Source organism: Tauraco erythrolophus, chromosome 9, assembly GCF_009769465.1.
Source record: "Tauraco erythrolophus isolate bTauEry1 chromosome 9, bTauEry1.pri, whole genome shotgun sequence".
NCBI classification, from domain to species: Eukaryota; Metazoa; Chordata; class Aves; order Musophagiformes; family Musophagidae; genus Tauraco; species Tauraco erythrolophus.
This window is the reverse complement of record NC_141473.1, coordinates 13,997,596-14,024,072: the sequence shown is the minus strand read 5'-3', so window position 1 is coordinate 14,024,072 and position 26,477 is coordinate 13,997,596. Positions and strand designations below refer to the sequence as shown.

Genomic DNA, 26,477 nt, shown 5'->3' with positions numbered 1-26,477 from the left:
AATTTTTTCATTTGTTTTTAAGGTACGTGCCTTTCAAAACAGATTTAGAGTATAAGGAAAATCACATGTGATGTTTGGTTTTAAAGAAAGGGGAAAGGGGAGAGGGGACAGGGGAAAAGGGAAAAAGATATCAGAAAGGTGCATTAGCTAAAATACAATCTTGTTCAAAGCTACGCTTTAATTAGGTGTCCTTCTCCTAATGGATCCTAATAATAATAGCAACAAACAATCAAATCAGAATGTCAAAATCAGGTTTTACGCAGCATGTAATTTTATTTTTTTTTTAAGCCAGGAAAGAGTCAATTCACTCTCTTTTATAATTATTATTTTGTCACCAGTTCTGGCTGTACGGTTCTCAGCACAGAGAGGACCTAAGATCCTCTCAAAATACGCAGTGTATATTCTGAAGTAGAGAGATAGGAAATGCGGGGGGAAGGTAGGGGCAGGGATACAAAGTCATTTCAGTTCTCTATCAGAGAAAAAGTACAAAGGGGGATTTGCTTTGTAAGTCACTTTCAAGCAGATGGAAACTGATGAAGTACTGAGCAGTGTGCGGCACTCCAACTGATGCAATGCCGGCTCTGTGACTCACCAGAGCCTGTGGAACTAAGATGCAAGAAGTTACAAGCAGGAAACCGTCTAAGAAGTTACAACTTCAGGCTGGCGAGTCAGCCTGCCTGAAAGGGAGGGCAGGCTGGGGAGGGGCACCCTGGCAGGTAGCCTGAAAGCTCTGACCAGGAACTGCTGGAACAAAGAGCAGAGCTGGATGTGAAAAGACAGCAGGAAGCCAGGCTCACTGAGAGCTGTACATAAAGGTCGGCTGATCTAACACTAAGGCCTTCCACTGCTCTGCAGTTTCTTTTTATTTCTATTCCTCCATTTTCTGCCTCCATCAAACATTTCCAAGTTTACACCTGAACTGATGTTGACAGCAGCGTGGGAAACTCTTTCCATAGAATTGTTTTTGCTTTGGTCATTTTGATTCTGTCTTCCTCCATTCTCACGAAGTGATAACTGCATTTGCATACTAGTGCAATAGAAGAATAATAGCTGACCTTCAGTTTATGTTTCAACACTTCATTACATCATCAATTACATCTCTGCCTCTTAACTTAGGTGCTGGTTTAGCCTGTGCTACTTCAAGTGCCAGAGAAACTCATGCTTCAAAGTATTTACTGTTGACTTGTTATCTAGCCTAATGGCAGGGTAACAATGAACATCCAGAAATTAGACTAAAAAAAAAATCCACTCTAAGAAACTTTCAGGGACATTTCTATACAGCACAGAGTTGGCTCTAAGCAGCTCCACCCAGTGCAGGCTATGTTATATGCACTAGCAGTTCATGCTGCTCCACACCAGTATGATGCAACTGCAGGTGTTGTGGAAGCTGGGACTTGGTTCAGTTATCAACCGTATTTTCACAATACTCCTGTGAGTCTGGGAATTGCTGCTGCCTCAATTTTATAAGTGAGGGAACTGGGTAAGAAGAGGCACTCCATGACTTACCTCCATTGGGTGGAAACCCATGACAGAAGACACTGGACATGAGTCCTTCAAGTGTTTCAATAGGATCTATGCATTTGGCTCCCCCTTCCTACTGTGAGATGACCTCCCCCACCTTTTGAAACTTGCCACATCACCACTACTCCAATCTGCTTTTTCTCCAGATGAAAAAGACAGCTGAACAAAACAACAATCAGATGTTTCCATGTTAATAAAATAGTCTGAATATTGGGAAAACCAATAGGGAGGAGACAGGTCCCAGCTGATGTTGGCAAGGACTGGTACTATGATGCTTGAGTTAGATTTGCTAAGGCTCTTACACATCTAAATATAAACAAGCTCCTGACTGCTATTAGAGCTGGCTCCAAGATATGACAAATCATACAAAAAGTCAGAAGGGATATCTAAGGTTCAAAAAAGGAAGAAGTGACTTCCCACTTGCAGGCACAGTTAAGTCTGTTTATATCTGACCAAAGGAGCTGCATATATATGAGAGGAAGATGCTGGGGTCCAGTGGCAAAGCAATAATCAAAATTAAGATTTGTTAGATAAACCCAAATGAACCAGGTACTCTGCTTTAACCATTTGTTTCTCTCTTCTTCTCATTTTCGTGGAGACAAACAATAGCTTCCCTAAGTAAGTAATCTGTGCTACAGATATACATTATATTAGCACAAGAGCACAGTTGTTTCAAGAACACGCAATGATCAAATAAGGCAACCTTTAAGTTCTAATGGCAACTAAGATTAGAAGGCTGCTAAGCACAAGAAGAAAGAAAGAAAGAAACATTTCTTACCTCCATAATTATAAAAGGCATCTCGCTCTTTTGTTTGAACCACTATCCCAACAACATCCACCTGTCTTACTGGACGTCCATTATAAAAGAATACACCTAGACACAGAACATTCTTGGTAAGTGTATCTATGTATTTCTTTCAACATTCTACCCTACATAGTTACATTTGTCAGTAAAAAATATACTTTCTTATATATTCAATATATCTCAAATTATATCTATGCCTACTCATGTGAAAAATCCCCTGGATCAGTGAGTACTCTGAACATCAGCAGGGAGAATTACCAGTTCTACTTAGGATACAAAAGCATGCTTTTGCAGAATGCCAGAACTTCATTAACCTCTTGTTTTCTGGCACATCTGGATGTCAAAACCAGTTTGTTTACTGCAGGCGTTAGGAGTTTTTTAGTCGCTCTTTTGTTGTATCAATTTTGGTTTGGTTTTGGTTTGTTTTTTGTTTGTTTTTTTACATGTTCATCAGGCTTCAAAATAAATAATAGAACACAATGGAAGCAGTTTGAGCTTCTTACAATGCAGCTGTTACTGCTTAAGGCAGAGTCTCCAAAAGGAAAAATAACATAATTCTATCTTTCATTTCTAGAAGAACAGAAGCCATTGGGGGTGGGGGGAGAGAAACAACCCTCTTAGATTGCAGAGCACACTATGCAGTCAGCGTGGACAGCATTCTGAACTTCAGTTTCTGAAATAACACGTTCTAAAAACATCCCTTCAACGCTATTTTTGTGCATCTGTAAAGATGACTTGAATAAGAATAATATGTAAAAACATGTCCAGGAAACAGTGAGGAATCAGAGCCCAGTGGACTTTGACAGCACTGAGGCTGCCACATGCTGTGATCCCTTTCAAGAGAATGACAAATGTTGTTAAACACCGATGTAAACACCATACACTGAAGCTTCACAGTCCACTAGCAGGAGGATAACAGGGCAATAAGCTCCTGGGCTGGCTAATTTTCAATCAATGTGTTTTCTTCAGTTTTTGAATATTGCTGCTTTACTGACAACCCTCTTCTAAAAACTTCTAAAAGTTCTAAAAACTAGGCAACTCAAAGGACTCAGAAGGGAACTTTTGGCTCCATACACTGTAGCAAACCTTATTCTTACAAAGAGAAAGAGAAACACTGCAGCAAGGGAGTCAGAAAAAATGTTCTGTATATAAAAAAAAAGAAAATCAAAACCAAAATCCAAAAATAACTTGTCCTACATGGCTGGCAGCCTTAAATGAGCCTGGAATTAACTTTCTTCATGTAAGAAATACAAAAAACCCACAAAGTTTCAGAAGAAATCACAGGTGATCAGCCAAGCAGCTCATAAACAGAAGTTTTGCTCATAAAAATCCACTGCAATATTTTGAGGATGCATTTATCACTGTTATCTGCACTAATTGTGCAGTCACTGGTCAGGTCTGCCATAGAGAATGTTTAGCAGGTCTGTCCACTTTTCTCTCATTCCATTCACCAGGACACTAACACACACTGCTATAGAAACCCTCAACAGAGATGCTCCCAGTGCATATGGTTATTCACTAAACCTTACAAAATATCTATAAAATAAGGTCTGGTTCAGTTTCAGGGCAAGTCTGTGGAGCAGAGGCTCCAAACTCTTGACTGTGCAAACAAGCAACATGTTATTATGTTCATTTCCAAGTTAGTAAGCCGAGTTTTGGCAAATGACAGAGACTAGATAAAACTGGTTCTCTCCGTTTCCATAAACTCACACAGAACTCCACCCTTACTCTCTGAGAAACTACCTGAATTAATTTGAAAGATAAAATTATATTCACGTTATTAGAAGTTGTTAAACTTGACGACTTCAAGGTGTAAATTGTTTCTCCTGCCAGCTTATTTGTTCAAATTTTGTTCATATTGGTAGCTATAAAAACATACTAAACACTTGAAGCTATGAGCAAGCACATTCAGGCAAGCTCCCCGTAACCCAGTAACTAACACGTTCGCCAATGTGCTATTACCACAACAGGAAGCCACAGCAGCAGTACAGGGGGCTATAGACACAGAGCTCCCTGGGGCAAGTTCTGGTCATGTCCTTACCAGCATTACTGAGCACTGAGCTGTTTGCCATTGCTTTCATTATTATTACCTCCTTTTAGGCTATTTGTGGCTTCCCTCGCTTGTTGGTAAGCTGTCACAGTGCAGTGGTGCATGACAACTCTGAGAAAAGCTCATTTCCATGATGTGGTTATGTGTTACAACCGAGTTTGACACCCACTCTCATTTCAAGGCCTCTGAGACAACACAATTACTGTTTTTATCTGGGAGGTTTTCCAGCCTTCTTGTCACCATTTATAGCAGGAGAGTAATTTGCCAGGTTTACTGCTTTCCTCTGCGTTGTTTTAAGGGATTAGTCATTGTGGCATCAAATGCTAATGCTTGAAAACGGAAAGAAAAAACTTATTAGGTCATTCAGTCCATTTCCTCAGGGCCAGTGCAAGACTATTCCATACAGTGAATTCCTGGCAATCCGTACAGTCAGGATATAAACAATCCCAGTGAAGGGCATCCCGTCTTTTTCCTGGGAAGGCTGCTCCAGGGTTTAGCAGATGTCATTCTAAGGATGTTTTTCCTGACATTCAGTCTGTGTTTCTTTCCATTTCTCCTGGTTACAACTCTGGTTTGCACTCATTCTTAATTACCATTACTTAATGACTGATTTATAGCCAATCATATACTTAGCTTCAGCTGGTGTGTTTAGCAAACCCATTAAAAGCAGAAACCATTGACAGCAAACACCTACCTTTTTCCTTCCTCAAAAGATTTTTTTTTTTTTAGTGTTTCTGTTGTGCTATCATTTGTTGTTGTGTTGCCAATAAATAAGATACACTGAAAGATGTCTGGTTTGGTATATACATAGCATCAGTGGAATGAACAAAATTCACGATGTTTGTTCTATGAAATTTCATTTCATTCTTTGAAGTTTGTTTTAGAAAAAGATACAGGATTGTAAGCAACTTTAGTTGTGCAAAACGCTAGATGCACAGGAAGTGGAGAAAGATCATATGCACCAATTTTAAAGCCTGGTATCTTGACATGACAGACACCACTTCCTTAGGATCATCTTAGAAAAAAAGCAGTAACAAAACTGAAAGAGTTCCTGAAGCAGAAGACAATTCACTTAAGTAAAAGAACAGGAAGGGAAGTGAGAAGGGAAATTCAGGTAATTTAAAGGTGAAAAAAAAAAAAAAAGATAGCAGGATTGTACTTTCTAGGACCATTCCTGCTCTTATAAAATATGTTTGTTAATGTTTATAAGTTTAATTTTTCTGAATGTATTTTTGCAGGTGTGTGTATTAATGTCCAAGTACAAACTACAATCTTATTCTGCTGACATTGTTTTTTATCCTGTTTAAAAACAATTAAAATGTCTCTAATTGAAGCAGCAACAGTTTTTGCCAGATGCATTCGCTACACCAGTACTACCATAAGACTGCACACTTTAAAAAGGCCCCTAAGTACTACTCACTCTAGTACAAACATCAACAACAGACTGTAGCCTAATTCTTGCAATGGATTTAAGCCAAAAGTCTCCCATCATATTAAACAACAAAGAGGTACATATACTGGGCTTTGCAGTTTGTGAAGTCTCTACATACATAAAAACAGTTGCAAGAAGAGCAAAACAAAAACACCAGTCCTCCGTTTCTACAAGAATAGTGATGCTGTTAGCCTTGCTGTTAAAGAAAAATAAATAAGAGTAACAAAACCTACAGGGCAGAACATATTCAAAGAGCCAAACAGATGTACTTTGTCTCTGTGGAGGGAGGGGGGAAGAACTCAAACAAAACACCAAAACCAAACCAACACCACACACTCTGCTTAGGGTTTACTGCTTTTCCTCATTAATTCTAAGTTCCTTGGGTTCCTCCCTGATAATCTTGCACCTTGTCAAGCTTCAGTTTGGAGTAATGAACCCTCCTACAGCAGAAAACATATTGCAGTCTATTTAAAGTCTTTGCAGTGAAAACAGAAATTCAAGGTCAGACCCGTGTTGCTTTAGACAATGTACACATATGGGTGATATTGGCTGAAGACCAGCAGGAAACAGATTGCAAAGCATACAATTTCCAACAATGGTTAGGAAATAAAAGGTGTGGTAAAAGATGCAGCACAGATGCCAATAAGGTTGTTCAAATGTATGAAGAATGTCATATATCTATCAGATCTTGAAATTAGGCAGACAAAACCTCAAAACTTGTATCAGTTTTACAGTATATAAATATCCAGAGGAAAAAGCAAAACACATACACCCAGCGATGTCATCAACTATCAAAATTTTGCAACAAAGAGACATAAAATCCTTCTCAAATGTTGTAGAGACAGTAGAAAGATATAACACATATGGCCAGAAAGGACCATCACTTTTACAATTACGTTTATCAGAATATAACAAGCACTATCACATGGAGGAAATACAACATTGCCTTAATGCAAAAGAGGTTCTGTATCTATATGTATAAGAGGAAGAAAAGTCATTAGAACGAACACATTTTATTTTTCACATAAATTTCACAAACAACCTGTTGTTCTTAAAACTGTTAAAGATAAACCATGGAAAATTACTTTATTGCTGTTTGTGAAGCATTACAGAATCCCTGGACAAAGAGCACAACATAAATCAATTATAATTCTGTGTGCATCATGATTAGCACATATAAGTACATACCTGGCACTTGTTTAGATTCTCTCATCTCTCTTATATCTTTAATATAGAGTCTTGCAAACGCAGAAAATACAGGATCCATTCCCCAGTGCAAAGAAGGTGTCTCTTCTTCATACTTCTTGGACTCAGACTGCATTTAAAACCTGTGAACACAGACAAACTTGTAATTATTTTCTACACAGGTAAAGCCCTGTTCACTTATGTTCCAACTGAATGAAAAAATAGTTTGTGATTTTATGCACAATAATACAGCAGAGCTGATGAAGAGACAGAGGAACTTATCTAATACAATGTTACCTTTGTGTCACCACATGAAATATTCAGAATATCAATACTCATTTAATCGAAGTACTGAGACTCAACAACAACAGCATTTTTCCTAGCTCCTTCATATGAAATAGAATTTCAGGGATTTCTCCTCTACGGACTCATAAACAGAAAACCAAATACAAGACTTCTTTAAAAAAGCAGGATTATGGGATACTAATTGGTTACCTTCTATACACTTGATTATTTTTGCCCTCTATCGTTCTGTTTCCCTTCAATAAGATATTCTCATTGTTCATCCTGTGCTTTATTGCAGTGGAGGAGGGAAGCTTATTTTGTATAAACCAAAAGCAACTGGCCCTTCTTTATTTTGGTTATACAGTCTCCGATAACTTTGTAATTGTTACTTTCCCCTTTTATCTCTTCAGATTTCCCTGTTTAATGCTTGCTCTGTTCTGCTGTTCCCAGAGCCAACTCTCTGCTTATCACTGAGCTTACGTCGAAAAAAGCAGCACTCGATCCAGGAAAGATCGTTGTAGACATATGGAAGTTGAATAGACTTTCTATTAGTTTCTCTATATGGTTAGCTAAATTGTTCCCATAAAGCTTTCCAGGTCACGCTCGAATGGGTGTCAGCCACTTACAGCTGTAAGGCAAAGGTGGGAAGTGGATTGCTTCTCAATAGCGTGTAATAGGGCCGAGATTTGGCAGCTACAGTCTCCTGAGAAGGAGCAGCTCCTTGCTCCTGGTTGCCAGTGATCTCTGTAGTCTGTAGGAGACACTTCTAGCTACTGATGTAGAGGCAACAAGCCATGAATATCATGATAGCATCTTGCTCTGAGGAACAACAAAGCTTGGATTCTGCATGATTTCTGTTTTCACACTTTAATTGAGGCAGAAAAACAGACTGTAGCACAACATGGTAGAGGGTTGCTAACATTTAGTACACGCTGTGGAAAAAACTACATACAGATGACAATGATATTAATTTCCTCTTTTTAATTTTTTTTTTATTTTCTTAAAAAATAACAAAAGGTTAGTGATACTTTGACCTTCCTTAGACCAGTCAATTGTTTTGTGAGATGTTGAAAGTATTCAATTCAGTCAGTTTCACCACTCACTTCACCTTCGAGTAACAAACCAAATAGCTTTATGGCTGGGGAGGGACTTTTTACAAGAGTGTCCACTGATAGGACAAGGGGAACTGGGTTCAAGTTGAAGGAGAACAGATTTAGATTAGATCTTAGGAAGAAATTCTTCAGTACGAGGGTGGTAAGACTTCAGAATAGATTGCCCAGAGAAGTTGTGGATGCCCCCTCCCTGGAGGAGTTCAAGGCCAAGTTGGACAGAGCCTTGAATAGCCTGATCTAGTTGAGAGGCGTCCCTGCCCATGACAGGGAGGTTGGATTAGATGACCTCTAAGATCCCTTCCAGCCTATGCTATTCTATGATTGACACCTGGATTTTGGTCTCTCTCCCCACTACAGGCAGCTTTTCCCATCCTACCCTCTTTGCACATGCAATGTCTACTCAAAAATACTCACCATCCTTTTCTCACTCAAGCCTCCCCATGAAACACACTTTTTCTGCTGCTGAATTGCAGACACTGCTATAAACTAAGCTGTTAATGGTATGATCTTAATTATGCAAAGCTGCTGTTCCTCCATATGGCAGTTCTCTGGTCGCTTGCTATAGTCTGTGTCAAATTTAGACCATAAACTTTCCCAAGCAAACACATGGTTTGAACCTGTATTTTACTTGGCATGCTCATTTTCATAACAAAATTAGTCTTCTCTATCCCTCTCTTTTTGCTTGCAGTCTCTAGTACAAAGTGGCCTGCACTGTCCCTATGCTACTGTGCTTTTATAGCTGCTATAAAAAGGAGTGGGAGAAAAAAAAACATCAAAGAAAAAACAAATAAATCTAGCCCAACAAAAGGTAATGGCGAATGAGAAGAGTTCACACATATATCGATAAACATACACACTACAGTCAATCAAGGCTAACATATAGTGAGTTGGAATAAGGAGAAGCACTACTGGTCAGCATCACCCTGTCTCTCACCCTCAAACAGGAACTTTTAAGATATAATTTTGTCAATGGTGCTACAGTCCCCCAACAATTCACTTTCAGTGGCACTTCTCCCCTGAAAAGAAACGTGGATACACTCACGGTCTTGTTCTCTAAGATCACCTTTTATGCATAGTAATACTCGGTGGTAAGACTTTGGAATAAATCGCCCAGAGAAGTTATGGATGCCCCCTCCCTGGAGGTGTTCAAGGCCAAGTTGGACAGAGCTTTGAGCAGCCTGATCTAGTTGAGAGGCGTCCCTGTCCATGTCAGGGAGGTTGGATTAGATGATCACTAAGGTCCCTTCCAGCCTGTGCCATTCTATGATTCTATGATTTCTGCACCATGCCCCCCAACTTACTCTGCACAGTTACAAAGTCTGTTGTAGCTCAGCATCCGTTTTTCCTCCTAGACAGATGGTAGATTGAGCTAACAAGCCAAAAAGAGAGAATAGGCTAACAAGCCCTAAAATAGGGTAACTTTTTGTATTTTGCGTGAACAGCCACTCATTGGAGTAAAATGCAGAAGTCACCCCTGCACATGTGTACATCTGAGGGGAAACTGGTGAAGCAGCACCACTGGAGATTAAAAATATCTGCATTTTGGCATTTCAGTAAACAGTTGTCAATTTGGAAAGGCCCAAATGTTAACAGATCACTAGCCAGAAGTCCAAAGAACACTTCTAGCTTAAACGAAGCATCTTCCCAAACCATTTACTGCTTCCATGTCCTGAAGGGAGAAGAATTTCTGCAGCAAAAGCTCTTTAACTCAGAAACTACTGGGAGTTAAATCTCAAAATTCTGGAGCTTTCTTCTAGCTCCTAGGCTTTGCTACAGCTCTTCACTGGAGACGTTTACACCCCTCACATCTATCGTAAGGTACAAAACCATCCTGCTTTGTTCAAGTCTGCTACAGACACACCAAGTTTAATCTTACAGATATGGCAAAGATTCCTTGACAAAAAGCAAATCATGCCTCCAGCACTATGAAGGCATCGTAAGACTTCTTGAAGTCCACAGGACAAATCTGCTGAGTTACAGACACTCCATCCCCATCAGGCTGGGACAGCCACTCACTCGCTTTCAGCAATGCCTGAGAGGCACAGGAACAGTATTCTGCAGGGCAGTCTTCCCTTGTCTCTTCATGTCCCCAAAGGCCTCCCAGCCTCTGTCACCACCCAAAGCCCAACCTTCTTTCTTCCCACCCAAGTGCCACTTGGTAGCTACATTTAAACAGTGATCTATTTAAAGACAAAAGCTTGTGGCCTGCTGTGAAGAAAATATGTTTACTGCCTCCTGTACTGCTTGCCTCCAACACTCCTTTTACAAGTCCATTCTTCTTGTGGTGTTAACAGCAGTTGTCTTTTTGCTCCTATAGCAAAGGAAGATTAAGTCAGAGAAGCAACCCTTCCCAAAGTATCTATTTTTCATTCTGTTTCCAAGCTTGTTTCAGGCAGATTGATAGTGTTAGAAAACATCATTCTTACAAGGCAGATAAAATTATTCCAATCCATTTCTCTTTTGCCATATAATAGTATTGTCCTGTAACTTCTTCTTAAATAGGCACAGGAAGCTTCTCCATCCCAGGGGTTAATTAGTTAGAGAGTCATCCTGGTGAAAGTGGAACTTTCCATCATGCTGGAACTGTTTTCAGCTCTTAACTGGTACCATTGGCGATATGCTATCAGCAAGGGAAATAACAGCTATGCTGTACTATGAAGATCCAAGGGGCAAACAGCGGGCACTGAGGAGATGCACGGCACTGTAATCAATGAGAACACAGCTAATAACAGACAATTCTGAACAGATACTACATGCTCAAATGTTTAAGGATTAAACTGGCTTTTGCTGAAAGATGGTGATAAGGCTTCGCAATACAAACAATCCCGAGTCCCAGCATAAGGTCATCTCTTTCTGCATTTTGTTTTAAATGCAGTGTAATGAGTTTACGTTTGCTGTAGTGCACGGAATTCAATCCTGTTACAGGAGAAAAAAGGTAGGAGAAGCATCTGGTCAAGTTTATTAGATATAAGATATCTGTATTCTATTTTCACCTTTCTATAAAATAACTCCAAAGAAAGCCTATAAAGGCATAATAAAAAACAAGATTAGAATTAAGTACTGCTATCTGGACCACTTTTTAGCAAAACAATTCTGTTTCAAAGGCAAAAATCTAAAGTTTACACAGAAGTTATCTAAATACAAATTTTTAAAAAAGCCTCAATTTGAGATGATTCTAGACACTTATCTATTAAAATAAGGCTGTCTCTTTCACCTACTGCTATCAACATTAGCGTTCCTGACTGTAGTGAAAATTAAACCAAGTCCATAATCCTCAGAGTTATCTTGTGAGCTTCACCAGGTAGTCTCCTAAAAGAGAAAGAAGGGAAACCAGGGAAATCTAGCAGCCTTCCCAAGAATGTCACCATCGAAAACCAAGCCCATCTTCTTTCTCCCCCAAGCAGCCTAACTGGTAGCCTTGTTAGAATAGCCTCCCATTTAACACTCGAGTGATTTGTTCAAAAGAATCAGCCCTGGCCAATAAATTTGTTGGCTCCTATTCCTGTGTTTACCATGTACCTTTTTCAAAAATGGTAAATGATTAAGAATTTATTTTCTTCCAATCCCAGTGAAATTGAAACCTCAAATAAGAGTATCTGTTTTAATGTTTCTTGTTGTCTTTTCTCCAGATGTGATTAACAAGCCCTTGAAGAAAATTGCCTTAGTTTGAAACAAATCATTTAGAGCCATAGAAAACGTAACTTGCCAGCAGTTTTCTGCAACTGCTTTGCAACTGCTGGCAGACTGCTGCAAAGTTTCTTTCTCAAGTCAGCTGTACATCAGAAGCAGAGAACATTTCCCCACCAATACAAACAGCTTAGACATTCTACCAGGCATTCACTCCTCTCCAAAGACTGCCACTACTATCCCAGCACTGATGATTTACAGAGGAAGCAGCTCCTAAGCTGCTAGGGTTGCCAACCCTGTGCATTAAACCAACTTAAAGTCACCATTGGTTTACTTGGATACATCAAGCTACAAGCTATGGCTGTTAAAGATTTGCTTTATGGGTCAGCCATCCCTGCAGCAGAGAAAGCAACTTGTGGAAAGAGGAGCAGAGTCAACAGCTGGGTTTTGTAACAACCTCTGTCATCTGAATTGAACTCATCTGTGTTTAAGTCAACACCCTACGTGACAAATGAGTATTATTCAGTTCTTCATGATCAGCAGTGGCACTTGCAGCATGACACAGTTAAAACCATCTTATTTCAAGAAGTGTTTTTAATTACCCAAAGCCACACACAGCATTTTAAATTAAAAACAAACCAACCCAATATCATATTATATGAGTAGATTTTAGCGAGCCGGAAAGTAAAGCTTTTAGTTACAGATAATACGGAGTAAAGATTCTAAAAATTAAACTCACCCTTAGACTTTTTAAAAATACATAATTAAAAGACAGTTTTCAACACCAGTAAGAAGACGAAAACCATCATTGAGCCCAAAATACATCACTCAAAGAGGAAGAAGGTTCCTGAAAAAAATGTGTGTTGATATCAACTTTACTGCTGTTAGAAAATTATCAAACAGTAAGATATGGTCAGTTTGGATCCACTTCCTACCTGGCGGTTCTATTAAAAAAATCAAAGTAGGGTAAGCACTTTCAGTCTTTCCCAATAAACTACCTTCTGCTGTTGCTCATGTGAAGTCCTTTAAGTTTAGATGCTACACGGGGCAACAAATGTCAGTGAGGGCACTACATGTCCCACAGGTCTTACATGCAAGGCAAGTACAATTCCAACTTTAAAAAATGGTTTTGAAATTAAATTAAGAGAACTAGAACTCCTCTGAGCTTCCAGAAGTTTAGCAGTACCTGAACTGTTACTTGTGCAAGTGTTAACATCTGTCTAACCTCCTGAGGTAACATACTTACCAAAGAGAAAGAATTACAGAATTTTTTGTAAAGATACTGCTTGAAATTTTAAACATCACATGCCTTTTAATTACATTAGATTATAGTACAACACACTTCCCTGGCGACGGAAGATGGTGTAAGAGGAAAGACCCATCACCACAAACTTTAGCCAGTAGGGAGTCCATCAACAACTTAGAAAGGTACTGCCCACACACCTGTAATAATCAGGATATAGACAGGAGCAAAAAAGCCTTGTTTTATCAAAAAACAGATGCCACTACTGTGTAATAGTCTTCCAGTGGAGTTAATGTCTCTATGCCATAACCAGTAATGTATTTCCCTCTCTGGTTTTTTCCTTTCCACAGCACTGTTTAGAAATCCTTCTGGACAGGCGCATGTGGCCGCAGGAGACCAGGCAGCCTGGCTTCTCCAACATCAGCAGTCTTGGAAGGAAGGGGTACAAAGCCTGCAGTTCTAGGTTGCCTTCTTTGGCATTGTCACTTGTTTTATATGCAAGTTAAACCTTGTGACAAGCTTTTGGCACTCAATTTTCCAAAAGCATGATTATGGAAAACTAACAAGGAATTGTGCAATAAAATGAGCAGTAGAAGTAGCTCCTTCTGATCCTTGTCCCATGCATTAGTCACAAGATATTTTCCTACATATCAAGAAAACAGCAAACTACCTAACAGACCAGTAAAATGGCTCTATATGTTTATTGGTCACAGACAGCTGTAAGCTCACCATAAATAAGGCAGGAGTAGTCACTACTGACAGCCAGAAAGCTTCACTTGCTATTTGTATTTTAAAGCTACTGGTTAATCACACTGAAGCACCTTCTTCAACTAATTCTCTAACCTCTCTCAAGTGAGGGCGGGAGGAAGTCTATGAAGATGATTAATTCTCTCTGAAAGCTCTTAATCACCCACCACGCTGCCAGAATGAGCTGAGCTGCTGAAAAGACATTCTTTCACTTGGAGAGAAGGCTCTCAGTTATTAGGGTGGAATAAAACCAAACAAAACTAAAAATAAATTACTTCTTATAAATAATAAATTTATTGCTGTTTTTCCAAGCAGCATCGCAGCTTTGATAGCAAGAGGATTCCAAACAGGCTCTTGGCAAAGGAAATTTTTTTGGACAGATACATGTACTTTACTGATCCATCATAAAGGAATATTAACTCATTCAAGTTAACTAATGGAGCAAAGAGAATAAAACCTAATTCGCCTCAGCTTAAGGCAACGCAGTTAGCTTTCCTACGTCAGTATAGCAGCTTGAAATACATTTAGTGCCACTTCTTGAATGAACACTTTCAAATTTTGGAAATTTGAAGGGAAGTGGCAATCACTGGTTAATAGGTTTCTGAAGCTATTGGGCCTGTGAACTCCACGACAAGGTTGACTCAATTTCTAGAGGCAAGATTTCCTGCTCATTTCCCTCCTTCCCCTTTCAATTAGTTTATGCATCTGGTGTAAATTAAAACATTACAACCAGAGACTTCAAAATAATTAACCTACTATTTGGTCTAGGTGCACAGTTGTGATAAAGTTTTCAAAATATTCCCAGTACATATCAAAGCATTAATTTATGAAAGACCTGTTTAATGTTCTGAAACCAGTTAAAGTTTTTCTTTGCTATGCAAGTGAACCTTTTTAATTATATCAGAACACGGTGAGGCTGTGCTTGAAATATGGTGTCCAAATAGCACTGTTGTTGGTACATATAAAATAATTAAAACTAGAATCATAGAATGGTTTGGGTTGGAAGGGACCTTAAAGATCATCTAGTTCCAATTCCCCTGCTCCAGGCAGGGACACCTTCCCCTAGATCAGGTTGCTCAAAGCCTCATCCAACCTGGCCTTGAACGCTTTCAGGGATGGGGCACCCACAACTTCTCTGTGTAGCCTGTTCCAGTGCCTCACCACCCTCATGGTAAAAAATGTCTTCCTCATATTTAATCAAAATCTGCCCTCTTTCAGTTTAAGCCATTGCCCCTTGTCCTGTCACTACACACCCTTGTAAAAAGTCCCTCTCCAGCTTTCTTGTAGGCCCCGTTTAAGTACTGGAAGGCTGCTAGAAGATGTCGCTGGAGCCTTCTCTTCTCCAGGCTGAACAACTCCAAGTCTCTCCTCCTGTCTGCATAGGAAAGGTGCTTCAGCCCTCAGATCATCTTTGTGGCCCTCCTCTGGACCCGCTCCAACAGCTCCATGTCCTTCTTGTGTTGGGGACTCCAGAGCTGAACGCAGTATTCCAGGTGGGGTCTCATGAGAGCTCCAGCTCTCAGATCATCTTCGTGGCCCTCCTCTGGACCTACTCCAAAAGCTCCATGTCCTTCTTAAAGCTGGGGACCCCAGAGCTGAACACAGTACTGCAGGTGGCATCTCACAAGAGCAGAATCACCTCCCTCGACCTGCTGGCCACGCTTCTTTGGATGCAGCCCAGGATGCGGTTGGCTTTCTGGGCTGCCAGTGCACATTGCCAGCTCATGTTGAGCTTCTCATCAACCAGCGCTCCCAAGTCCTTCTCCTCAGGGCTGCTCTCAATCCATTCTCTGCCCAGCCTGTACTTGTGCTTGGGATTGTCCCAACCCACATGCAGGATCTTGCACTTGGTCTTGTTGAACTTCATTAGGCTCGCACAGGCCCACCTCTCCAGCCTGTCAAGGGCTCTCTGGATGGCATCTCTTCCCTCCAGCATGTTGACCACACAGCTTGGTGTCGTCAGCAAACTTGCCAAGGGTGCACTCAATCTCACTGTCCATGTCGCCGACAAAGATGTTAAACCGCACCAGCCCCAATACCAAGCCCTGAGGAACACCACTCATCACTGGTCTCCACTTGGACATTGAGCCGTTGACCGCAACTCTGAGTGCGACCATCCAGCCAATTCCTTATCCACTGAGTGGTCCATCCATCAAATCCATGTTTCTCCAATTTAGAGACAAGGATGTCGTGTGGGACAGTGTCAAATGCTTTGCACAAGTCCAGGTAGATGAGGTCAGTTGCTTTTTCCTTATCCACTAATGCTGTAACTCCATCATAGGAGGCCACCAAATTTGTCAGCTACAATTTGCCCCTTAGTGAAACCATGTTTGCTGTCACCAATCACCTCCTTATTTTCCATGTGCCTTAGCATAGTTGCCAGGAGGATCTGCTCCATGATCTTGCCAGGCACAGAGGTGAGACTAACTGGCCTGCAGTTCCTGGGTTTTCCTTTTTTCCCTTTTTAAAAACTGGGGCTATGTTTCCCCTTTTCCAGACAGTGGGAACGTCACCAGACTGCCATAACTTCTTAAATATGATGAATAGTGTCTAGAATAATAGAATAATTTTGAAGTCTCAGATTCATCTAGGACCATCGTATATTTTATGAGCATAACCAGAGATTGAGATTACTCATTTGGAGCTCTTTTGGAAGATTGAGAACTAACTGTTACTCTTCTTAGAAATATTAATACAGATAGCTTAACACTGATCTCTGTTTCTAGACCTACCGCATTTGTTCTTTGGTTGGTTGTTTTTTTTAAGCTATTCCACAAAATTATTCTTTTTTTCCTCCAAATAAAGACTCATAATGCTTCCTGTCTGAAGGCACTTCTTGTAGAAAAATGTTTGAATGGTCCAAAGACAAAACCATGTAAAATTAAAGGAAGCAGGGAGAAAAAAAAAAGCATTGAGACTACATATATTATTACAGTATTCTCACTTTTACTAGGAGAAGTTTGAACTACCACCCCACGTTAGAACAAAGCTTTTGTTATGCTTTTCTAAATCTCCTCACACAGATCCTTTCAGCCAATACGTAGGAAAAGCATCAAAAGGGTGGAGTTTTTGTATTGAAAGTGGTACAGTTTCCAGCCTGCTATTCACTGAATTTCTTTTGTAACCATGCCTCCTTTCTCAGGACTAGAACTTTTATATCTGAAATCAAGCACAAGATTTCTTAGTCACACCCAGGCTACTCTGACATACGAACCCCAAAAATTTTAGAAATGCCAAAGGTGTGTAGATATTTCTTGATTCCTTTAGACAAGTTGTTCTGCATAATCTCTTACACTGCATTCTATGAACTTTGAATGATCTGAAGAGTAGTTTCTACTCAGCTAAGGAAACCTGGCTCATCATCCCTTATCTTCAGCTGCTAAACTCTATTAGGACCTATTAGAAATCCAGAGACTTTGTCCTCTATTAACTTCTGGGTTAGCAATTTTTGTAATTCTCTGAGGATGTTCTGAAATAATATCTTACAGATGCTCCCGCTGAGGTCTGTCCAAGTTTCATCACTGAGAGCTGATATAGGACTGATACAGAACAAACTAAAACTGTTCAGGAATACTTGTCCTGCAACACGAGTATCTTCTTAATAGCTTTCCTCCCCATGGTGCAAAGGTGGCTGGACTTCTTTGCTAGTGACAATTTTTGCCCACCTTTAAAAACCGCTTCCGAATCCAACAGGAAGGGACCAAATGGACATAACACTATTAAGATTCTTGAAAAAAAAATACCTCACTGTGGCTGCAATTTCTTGCATTCCTGACATAAATCACTGTCACAACTAACATGATAAAGTCACTACTATTTCCGACTTCTTGGTATGTAAAAGAACCAAAGAGTCTTTTATAAACGGATATAAGTGTCTCTTTAATTGCATTTCAATTTGAATAGATGCCACTCCCTACCTCGTGCTTCTGAAAGTAAGTCACTTCTGTATACTGTATCCAGAACAATACATTATAACTCAGCAAGAAGCCACAAGAACTATTTTTCCTACAGGCAATTTTATGTTCTGCTACAGAAAATTCAGTCTCATTAATGTAACGGGCATTTTTGGCTTAATCCATAAATACCACATGGTGTATTATAAATCATAATTTTGTGATTGAGATATTAAATTAAAGGTCCCTTCTGTCAAGAAAATAAAGACCAAAAGTGCATCACATCACAATACTCTGTTTTCTCATAAGCAGGCCCTAGTGCTCAAAGTTTGCATATACTATTGTTGGACACACAATAGCTGCTGTTGCCATAACAATGGACACATTATTACAGCTACACACATTGCTGCTGTACCAATAGGAGATCCTACACAAAACCAAGTTCTACTTTACAACACATAGTAAACTACTTTTTGCCTCAAAAATGAGAATTACACAATAGCTTATAAAAATCTAGGTAAAAAAACATTCCACATACAAAAACTCTATTAAACATGTCTGTAACATAAACCCAACATTTTAAAATGAAAAACTATGCTGTTTTCTCAGTAAAATCAGCTTATATTTTAAAGTCTAGCTTTGCATTAATAAACAGTTGGTATCTCACATTCTAAATGTTATTTCCTCCTCTGCTAGTACACACATCTCCGGTATTATCCCACTGCAATGTCTGTCTTTGGGATACTACTACGGAATCAGTACTTTTCAGTGCTATCTTTTCATCAGACTGTCCTTTTTTGTCTGTAAGTGTGAAACGTTCCCTACTTTTCAGCATGCTGTAATAGTTGTAGAAGGCATAATAAACTTCCTGCTTATGCTTACCACATAACCAGAACTGGGTTTGCTGGCTGGCTGGCCAGCCATAATAAAAAACAGATTTTAAAATAACTCATTTTCACATTACAGAAAAAGTTATTCAGCCCCAAGATTCCAGAGCTGATCAGGATCACAAGAGAACACAATGTCTATTCTGGAAAAAAAAAATCCAGGGAAATAGAGGAAGAAATGCAGGATTTGCAGAAAGAAAAGCAGCAATACATGTGGGTTTTTTGTTCAGACATTTTTAGTGCCAGTATTGACTGAAAGCAACACTGAGATGCAAAGCTATCTTTATCCCTTAACAAATTTCTAATCCTAGCTGCTATGTGAACTAATGCAAATTTGAAAACCACAAACAAAAAGAGCAAATCAGCTCGTGACTCCTATGCAAGAGGAAAAGGTTTAATTATCACCCAGAGAAAAGACAAACATGGTGAAGCATTTGTAATGAACACTTTCATGTGACTTAGCTAAAGCTTCTAATATCCATCAGATGGAGGGGGCTCTGCAAGTTTCAAACACTTGCCCTTGTGTTCGTGTACAGTTTTGATCAAATAGATACTGCTTTAAATGAAATATAATCTCAAATGATTAAAATCGAAATAATACAGCATTATAGCTAAGAGTAGTAGTATTTTAATTGTATATTATTTTAAAAGAAATCAATACTCTAGATAGACTTATTCATGTGTGGTTCTGTGAAAGATTGTTACAGTCATCAAGTCATGGAGGGAAAGAATTTTTATTAGACTAACTACTATATTTTAAAAAAACACAGCTATCCGCCAATGCAGCTCCATATTTTAATATTACATGAAAATTCCTACAAAAGAAGTTTTTCAGTTAAACACAAACCAAAAAAGTGTGCTTGAAAAATTTTATCATGAAAGAGGACCTGAAGTTTTTAATTGCATTAGTCAGCTAATCAATAAAGAGAACTGGCTACGTAAGTTTCAAGTTGTTTACATTTTCCATTAAATCTGAGGTTTGTTTCTCACTCAAATAAATATAAAAGCACAACTTACTGCTCCAATTATATATGTTCCCGAAAATCAGTCTTTAAGGTGGTTTTCTTGCAGAACAACTGGAAGCAGTAAGAAAAACATATTTCTGTTTTGCAATAACTTCAATCAATCAAGTTACCATGTTAAAGCTTGAATGTCTTTGACCCAATCTATTTCCAAGAAATATTATTGTACTCTTTGTTGAAATATCTGATCCTTTTTCAATACTTCTATATTTATATTAATTGCTTCTTCTTCTGACATTTGATTTCAAATAAAGCCTATTCAATAAAACATCATCGTTTTACTTGGAAACATTCAGGTAATTTGGCAACTTTTATATTTGCTCTGTCATTATTCCCAGAGGTGTTGCCTGATATCATGGGAACTGCATCCCAAGAGTTCTGCTGATGGTGGTATCTCCATAGATACATTTCCAGGACAACTCAGTTCACACAGTTAAACACCGTGTGACAAAGAGAAGTATCTAAAATGGGAAAGGGTGAATTGCCCTCCAAAGATGCCTCTCCCCACTGACTATTGAAAAAGCTGGGTCAAGGTGGAATAAACATACAGATTTTTCTGAAGTCAAGATTAGATTAATCCTGTTCCTAAACATTATAACACCCAATTTTTTTACTGCAAACATCAAGTAACACCTTTACACATTGAAGCTTCTAAATGCCACATGTTTCTATGGCAATTCTTAGATTAACTGGTGCTACGGTAATGCATTAAAAAAAAAGAGAGAGAGAGAGAGAGAGAGAGAAGTCATGTAATATCTAGTTTCCAGGTTATTGATAGAAGCCTGAGCATTGATTCTGGCTAAAGAGATATGGGCAAACTCCTGAACATCTTACCTCCGGTATTATAATTTTTTCCTGTTCGTATTACATATGACTGAACTATTCCTGTTACTCGTATCAGAAAGGCTTATAAAATACCGAGTACAAAACTAAGTCTCCTCTTTGTTCCTTTGTGAAGGCAGTTTGAAGTTTCAAATGCAGAACAGAAACACAAGTCGCTAAGCTACAGATCTATCAACTGTACGTTTAACAGAAGGGCTTTAAAAGTGCTATATACAATACAGTCTCCCCTCTCAAGGCTTCCAATATATGGGTAACAGGACTTGATATTCCCTGAAGAAAAACATACAGCCTTTTAGGCCACCCTCTTACATCATAGATAAATAAAATTTATTTCCTTCTTCACCTTGTCATAAACATGGGTTATTAACTAATGACACTACTAGCTCCTCTGTACTTACCACCATTAATTAGAGCATTAAGACACAGGAGTCAGGTACAGCATAGCAAGTGTAGAGGGGTCACACAGAAAGGACAAAAAGTTAAAAACTGGCAAGTACACAAAGCAGATGGAAATGTCATAGAGGGAAGAAAAGGAGTATCATCAAGGTCAGTATACAAGATGGAAAGAGACTGACAACACCATGGTATTTAAAATCCACCAAACTGAGGTGCTCCCATGAGAAGGCAACACATTCGAAAGAGTAGGAAAGGAAAAATGACTGATGATGATGAACGAAAGAAGGGAGAAAAAGGTCAGGTATGGGTGAGTCACCAAAAATTTCTCACAAAGCCTGATGGACTGAGGAAAGTTAGCAAAGCTATCGTTGTATAAGGCAAAGTATCAGAACCTAATTCCATAAAATCCCAAAACTCCAAGGAAAAAGGATTCACAGGAAAGCTAGGCAGCTTTTGGAAACAACTTCAAATACAGAGCTCTTGGCAAAAAACAAGAATGCAAAAAGGAGGGTAGTGGGTTAACTAGAAGGATCTAGAAGTTAGTGGCACTTAGAACTCAAATGAGTTCAGTACAGCAGACAACATCAACTTCGGGATCAAAACAGAGTAGAAATGATAGTCCATGGAAAAAGACCTCCATATAATTGGAAAAAAATCAATGAAAATACCACATAGATCAAGTAAAGAAAACAGAAGGGACAGTGTTGAATGCTAAAGGTGACAGATTAAAACGGATGAAACAAGAATTATGCCTCAGATTTAACCACGAACAAGCCTTCTGTGACCTTACAACAGTTCAATGAACTCAAACATCAGAAAGAAGGTTGGAGGAGATCAGTGAAAGTGTAGGTGGACAGAAAGTCAAGACAATATAAAAATATACCATCAAATATTTTGAAAGAAATGAAGACAGGATGTAGGACTGCAGTGAAAGGGCAATATATGCTGTGAAAAACATATTTCAAATTACATTTCTGAAAGAAGTGTTTATTTTCAATGAAGAGAGACTGAAGCAGAGCAGTTTAAATGAAACAGAAGTTGAACTTACAGAGGGAGTTCGGAACAGTAGCAAGTGTAAGCAATGAAGCAATGGGAAAGGATGGTGATATTAAGCAGCAGAAAGTATAAAGGAGACTTGTAAATCTCAAAGAGATGAAGAAGATGGCAGTAAAGAGTTACAGCTATTTTTAAGCCGGTGCATTTGATGCGCAACCAAGATAGTTCTCTAAAATCTTTACTCTGACATTTTAAGGAAGCACTGAATTTTCAAAACACATTGCAGTAAATTCCTGAAGGAGAAATCTTCATATATTATAACTCACTTTTACCTTTTTATCCTTACCATCTGGAAACATTGCTAAAAACTCCTGCTACCAGGAAAAAAAAAAAAAACAAACAAACAAAAAAAAACCCACTAAAACTCAAGCTTCATACAGCCTTCTTCATACCAGGAATTCAATCCAAATTGGGAAGGATTTGCTACTAGCACTTAATCTTCACCTTGCAGAGTTTATTTTTAGGATTGAGTGGCAAGCTGTAACTCTACAGTGAAAGAATAAGGGAAAAATTGAGACTGAGCCACAGGTTTTTGTTCAGATATAATGTTTTTATCTTGAATTACTTGTTAAAGAGCAAGCAAAAAATAGAAGCTAAAAGCAAAACTTTATCACTAGCTTAGTTGCTTCCTTCTTGTGCCAGCCGTTCATCTTACATTTTCAACATTATATGAATTAAAAGCTCTATGGAACAGGAAGACTATCTTTAGAAAAGTCTACAGCAACACGTCTGTCGTACCTACTAAGGTTTAGTCATCAGTAGGATTACATTACTGTCCCCGTTCTGCTCTGAGTGGACCTGTTTTATCACACACACGTTCAAAGTCAATTGAGACATTATGTAGCTGCTGTACGTGAACCATGTACAGTCAAAAGTTCTTTCATGGATAGAGCCGAGAAAGCACAGGGCCCTGGTATCCCAGTCCAGTAACTGCTGACCTTATTAAGGTAACAGGCTCAACTACGTTTGTTCACATAGAGCTCAAGATCTTTTCTTCCAGTTTTGCATTTATTTCCCATTATTATTACAGACTCTGACATACACACATACACCTCCTGCTGCCCTATGACATTAACCCCAAGGCTAAAGAAAAGCTAATCCTGCCTCGATACAAGGATTTCATACTATGGCTTTGGATTCCTTTTTTTCTCCATCCTCTATTGGTTAGTCAGTCCAAATAAACTGATGCAAATTAGTCCCAAAGCAATTTTTAGCCAAGAGAAAGCAAGTAAAAATCAAAATATTCAATTTAAAAAATAAATAAAATTATTATTAATGCCAATAACTAACGATATTTTTAATAATTATTATTTTAATATCCAAATCATAGCTATCATCTTGTGTGAACAGGCACACACACACAAAAGGTACTATATAGAGGAAAAAAAATTTAATTTAAAAAATTTAATTTTAAAAATTAAGATTCCAGAAGCTAAATTTTTGCTGGTAACAATCGCTATTTATTATCGTATTTAATCCAAACTACTTGCATGAAACTTGCAAATTAAGTTAATAGGTGCAGCCAGCCAGCTCATAGAGGAGAAAGGAAAACAGCTCATCTGGATTGCAGTTGTTTCTTGGTATTACCCTTACACACATAAACAGTCTCAGCTTTAGCACTCTCCTCAACAGTTTTACATTTTGTGGTCAAGCTGCTGGTACCAAAGAACCACAAAACGTAAGATCATTTTTGAACAACACACACTGATTATTACAAAAAATCAGGACTGCTATCAGGTTAGCAAGAGTACTTGGAAGGTTCTCTATTCATAAGAGTAGGACTACCCTTGAAACTGATTTTATACAGATTAAAGAACTCATGACACAAAACTGTTGTTTGATTCACAAACTCTGTGTGGCAGGGGCCATCTCCTTGTTCTGTGGTGGGACAGTGCCTAGCACAGTGTATTTCTGTACACTATAAATACTATCAGCACCACTATTACTCAACATACAATGTTAAATATTCTTTAAAAGCTTCTATCTCAGCGTGCTTCAGACATCAAAAACGTTGTTAATACACGATGCAAAGTTCAGTCCCAGGCTACTTCTATGCCCTTACTTCCTTCTGAACCGCCTTTCTAACCTTCGTTATGACAAACACCCGTACTATCAGACAGCTGCTCTGCTGAAATCCCTTTCTTGATTCAGCCCAGCATTTTCTGTTCCTTAAGGACACTCTTCTTTCAAGGAGACTATTGAGGTTGCCATAAGATCCCCATAACCAGTGCCTCTCAATGCCTCATTATTAATACTAAGTTTACATACGGACTACTCTCCTTAGACAGCAAACTACTATCATGCTAATAAAATGGTCTGCGGAATGATCCACACCAGAGGCTTGATCTTTAGGAGTTATAATGCAGTTTAAATTAATGGTAACTGCAGCCACTCAGGTTCATACAAGGATAAGGTGTTGCACGATTTTCGCTGGGTGTTTGTCCTTTGTCGGATCTCCTTTAGGTCTCACATCATGGCCTTAACTGTAAGATCGACTTCCTGCCTCCTGTCGCAGCCTACACTTTGCCTCCAAGATATCTGCTAATTGCCCCTTATCCAGGCAATGGGAACGCCTCGTTCTTTCATGTGAAGAAATATACCACACGTTTGGTGGCATATAAACAACACAACTATTAAAATACAATCTTACTTCAGGCTGATGAAGGAATCATTTGTGTGAAGAGAAGGTTGCGAGATAAGAAAATTCAAGTCCGTCCCACTGATTAAATCTCACGAGATACCAAACGCGTGCAGCACGTTAACATCACACCCTGCTACGAATGAACGCTGTGACAAACCAGAAGCAGGTCTAGGGGCAGCACTGGCCCACAGACAACACAAAGTCTCCCAACACTGCGTTTTTCTACCAACACCTTCCTCAAAGAACCACTTCTAAGCTCAAGCCCTGCAAGAGGCACCACCGGCCATCACAACGCTCCTGGCAGATACAGAGGACCTCACAGCCCCTTCGGCTCTCACAATCGGACCCGGGAGCGACGTGAAAGAGGAACTCAAGGCACCCAGCCGGCCCTGAAAGGAAGCTGTCCCCCTACCCATAAAACATCACCCTCAGCCGCAGGGTCGGGGAGAACTTCCCTACACGGGGCAGCTAAGGAGACACAGGAGGGAGAACAGGGCGTTCTGCAGGATAAGCAACTCAGTGGAGGGTAAAGGATCCTTTTTACACAGTCCCTCCCGCAACTACCAGAGGACAAAAAGGAAGTCACTTCTCTCTCCCCTCCACTGCGAGTTCACAACCTCTACCCAAGGAAAAACAGGAGAGAAGGACGAAAACTCGCCCACCCCAAACGCTGCCTCCCAGAGCCCGAGGAGAACGCGGGTGGCGGGGGAGGCGGCGCGCTCCTCCATCTTGGGGCCAGACACCGACTTACCCGCCGGAGGCCTCCACGCGCTTCTATTGGCTCGCGCTGCCGCGTCACGTGGGGAGGGGCAGCCCCGCCTCGGCAGGCGGCGAACGGTCGGTTGTTGAGGGGGCCGCCGGTGCGCCGACTGCGCATGCGCCGGCGGAGGCTGTGGCGCGCGTGCGCCGGCGCAGTGGCGGCGGCCGGGGCGCGAGGCGGTTCCGGGAGCGCGGGAAGAGGGGCGGGGGCACGGGGCGCGCGCACGCGCCGGCGGCGGGTGGTAGTGGTGGTGGAGGAGGAGGGGAACGTGCTGCCCCGCCCCGCAGGAAACGGTGCCGCCCGGGCCCCGCTCTGTGAGAGGGCGGGGGAGCGAGCGGCAGAGAGAGAGACCGGGAGGGGAACGTCCTCTTCCTCCGCTGTGCCGCCCCGGGACGCCGCGGGGCCCCGCTTCGCGAAGACACCGGCCGGGAGTCAGGAGCGGGGCAGTCCTCTCCCCTCCCTACATCCACTCCGTCCTCTGAGGCGGGAGCGTCGCCGGCGGGCAGCGGGGTGGCTGCTCGCCCCTGCCCGGCGCGCAGCCGCTGCCCCCCTTCCCGCGGGAGCCGTGATCCCTTCGCCGCCTCTCTTCTGCTCAGGCTCCGTCCTCTGCCCCGCCCGCCGCCGCCGAGCCGCCCGTCCCGGGCACTTGTTGCTGACGCGATGGTCGCCGGACCGGCCGAGTAGGCAGGGACCGCCGAGGCCGTCGCGGGAGAGGACTGCCGCGGCTGGGGTCGAGGGCCCGGCCCGTTTCGAGGGCTCCGGAGGGATCTCGGAGTGTTTTTTCCACTCATCGCCCGCGGTGGCGGCTCCCCAGGCGGCGTGAGGACTTTCTTGGGCCCTCGTGGGCATCGCGCCCGGCGGGACCGCCCGCCCCGGATGGTCGCGGCGGGCTGAGGGGGCACCGCCAGCCGCCGCCCGCTCCCTCCCTCCGGCTGCTCGCCTGGAGGCTGGCCGCCCTCGGCAGGAGGAAAA

At 40.7% G+C, this 26,477-nt stretch overlaps 1 protein-coding gene across 1 annotated transcript in view; it reads right to left on the bottom strand.

Annotated features, from left to right (window-relative positions):
* The window catches only part of STN1 (STN1 subunit of CST complex), a 44,311-nt gene extending 18,795 nt beyond the window's left edge, over nt 1-25,516 (bottom strand). The window contains exons 1-3 of the mRNA XM_086616737.1: nt 25,497-25,516; nt 6,997-7,136; nt 2,300-2,395 (exon numbers count right to left, since the gene is read on the bottom strand). Of these exons, the coding sequence (XP_086472863.1) occupies nt 2,300-2,395; nt 6,997-7,129 (229 nt within the window). The 5' untranslated portion in view covers nt 7,130-7,136; nt 25,497-25,516. The remainder of the gene's footprint in view (nt 1-2,299; nt 2,396-6,996; nt 7,137-25,496) is intronic.
* Between the last annotated feature and the right edge of the window lie 961 nt (nt 25,517-26,477).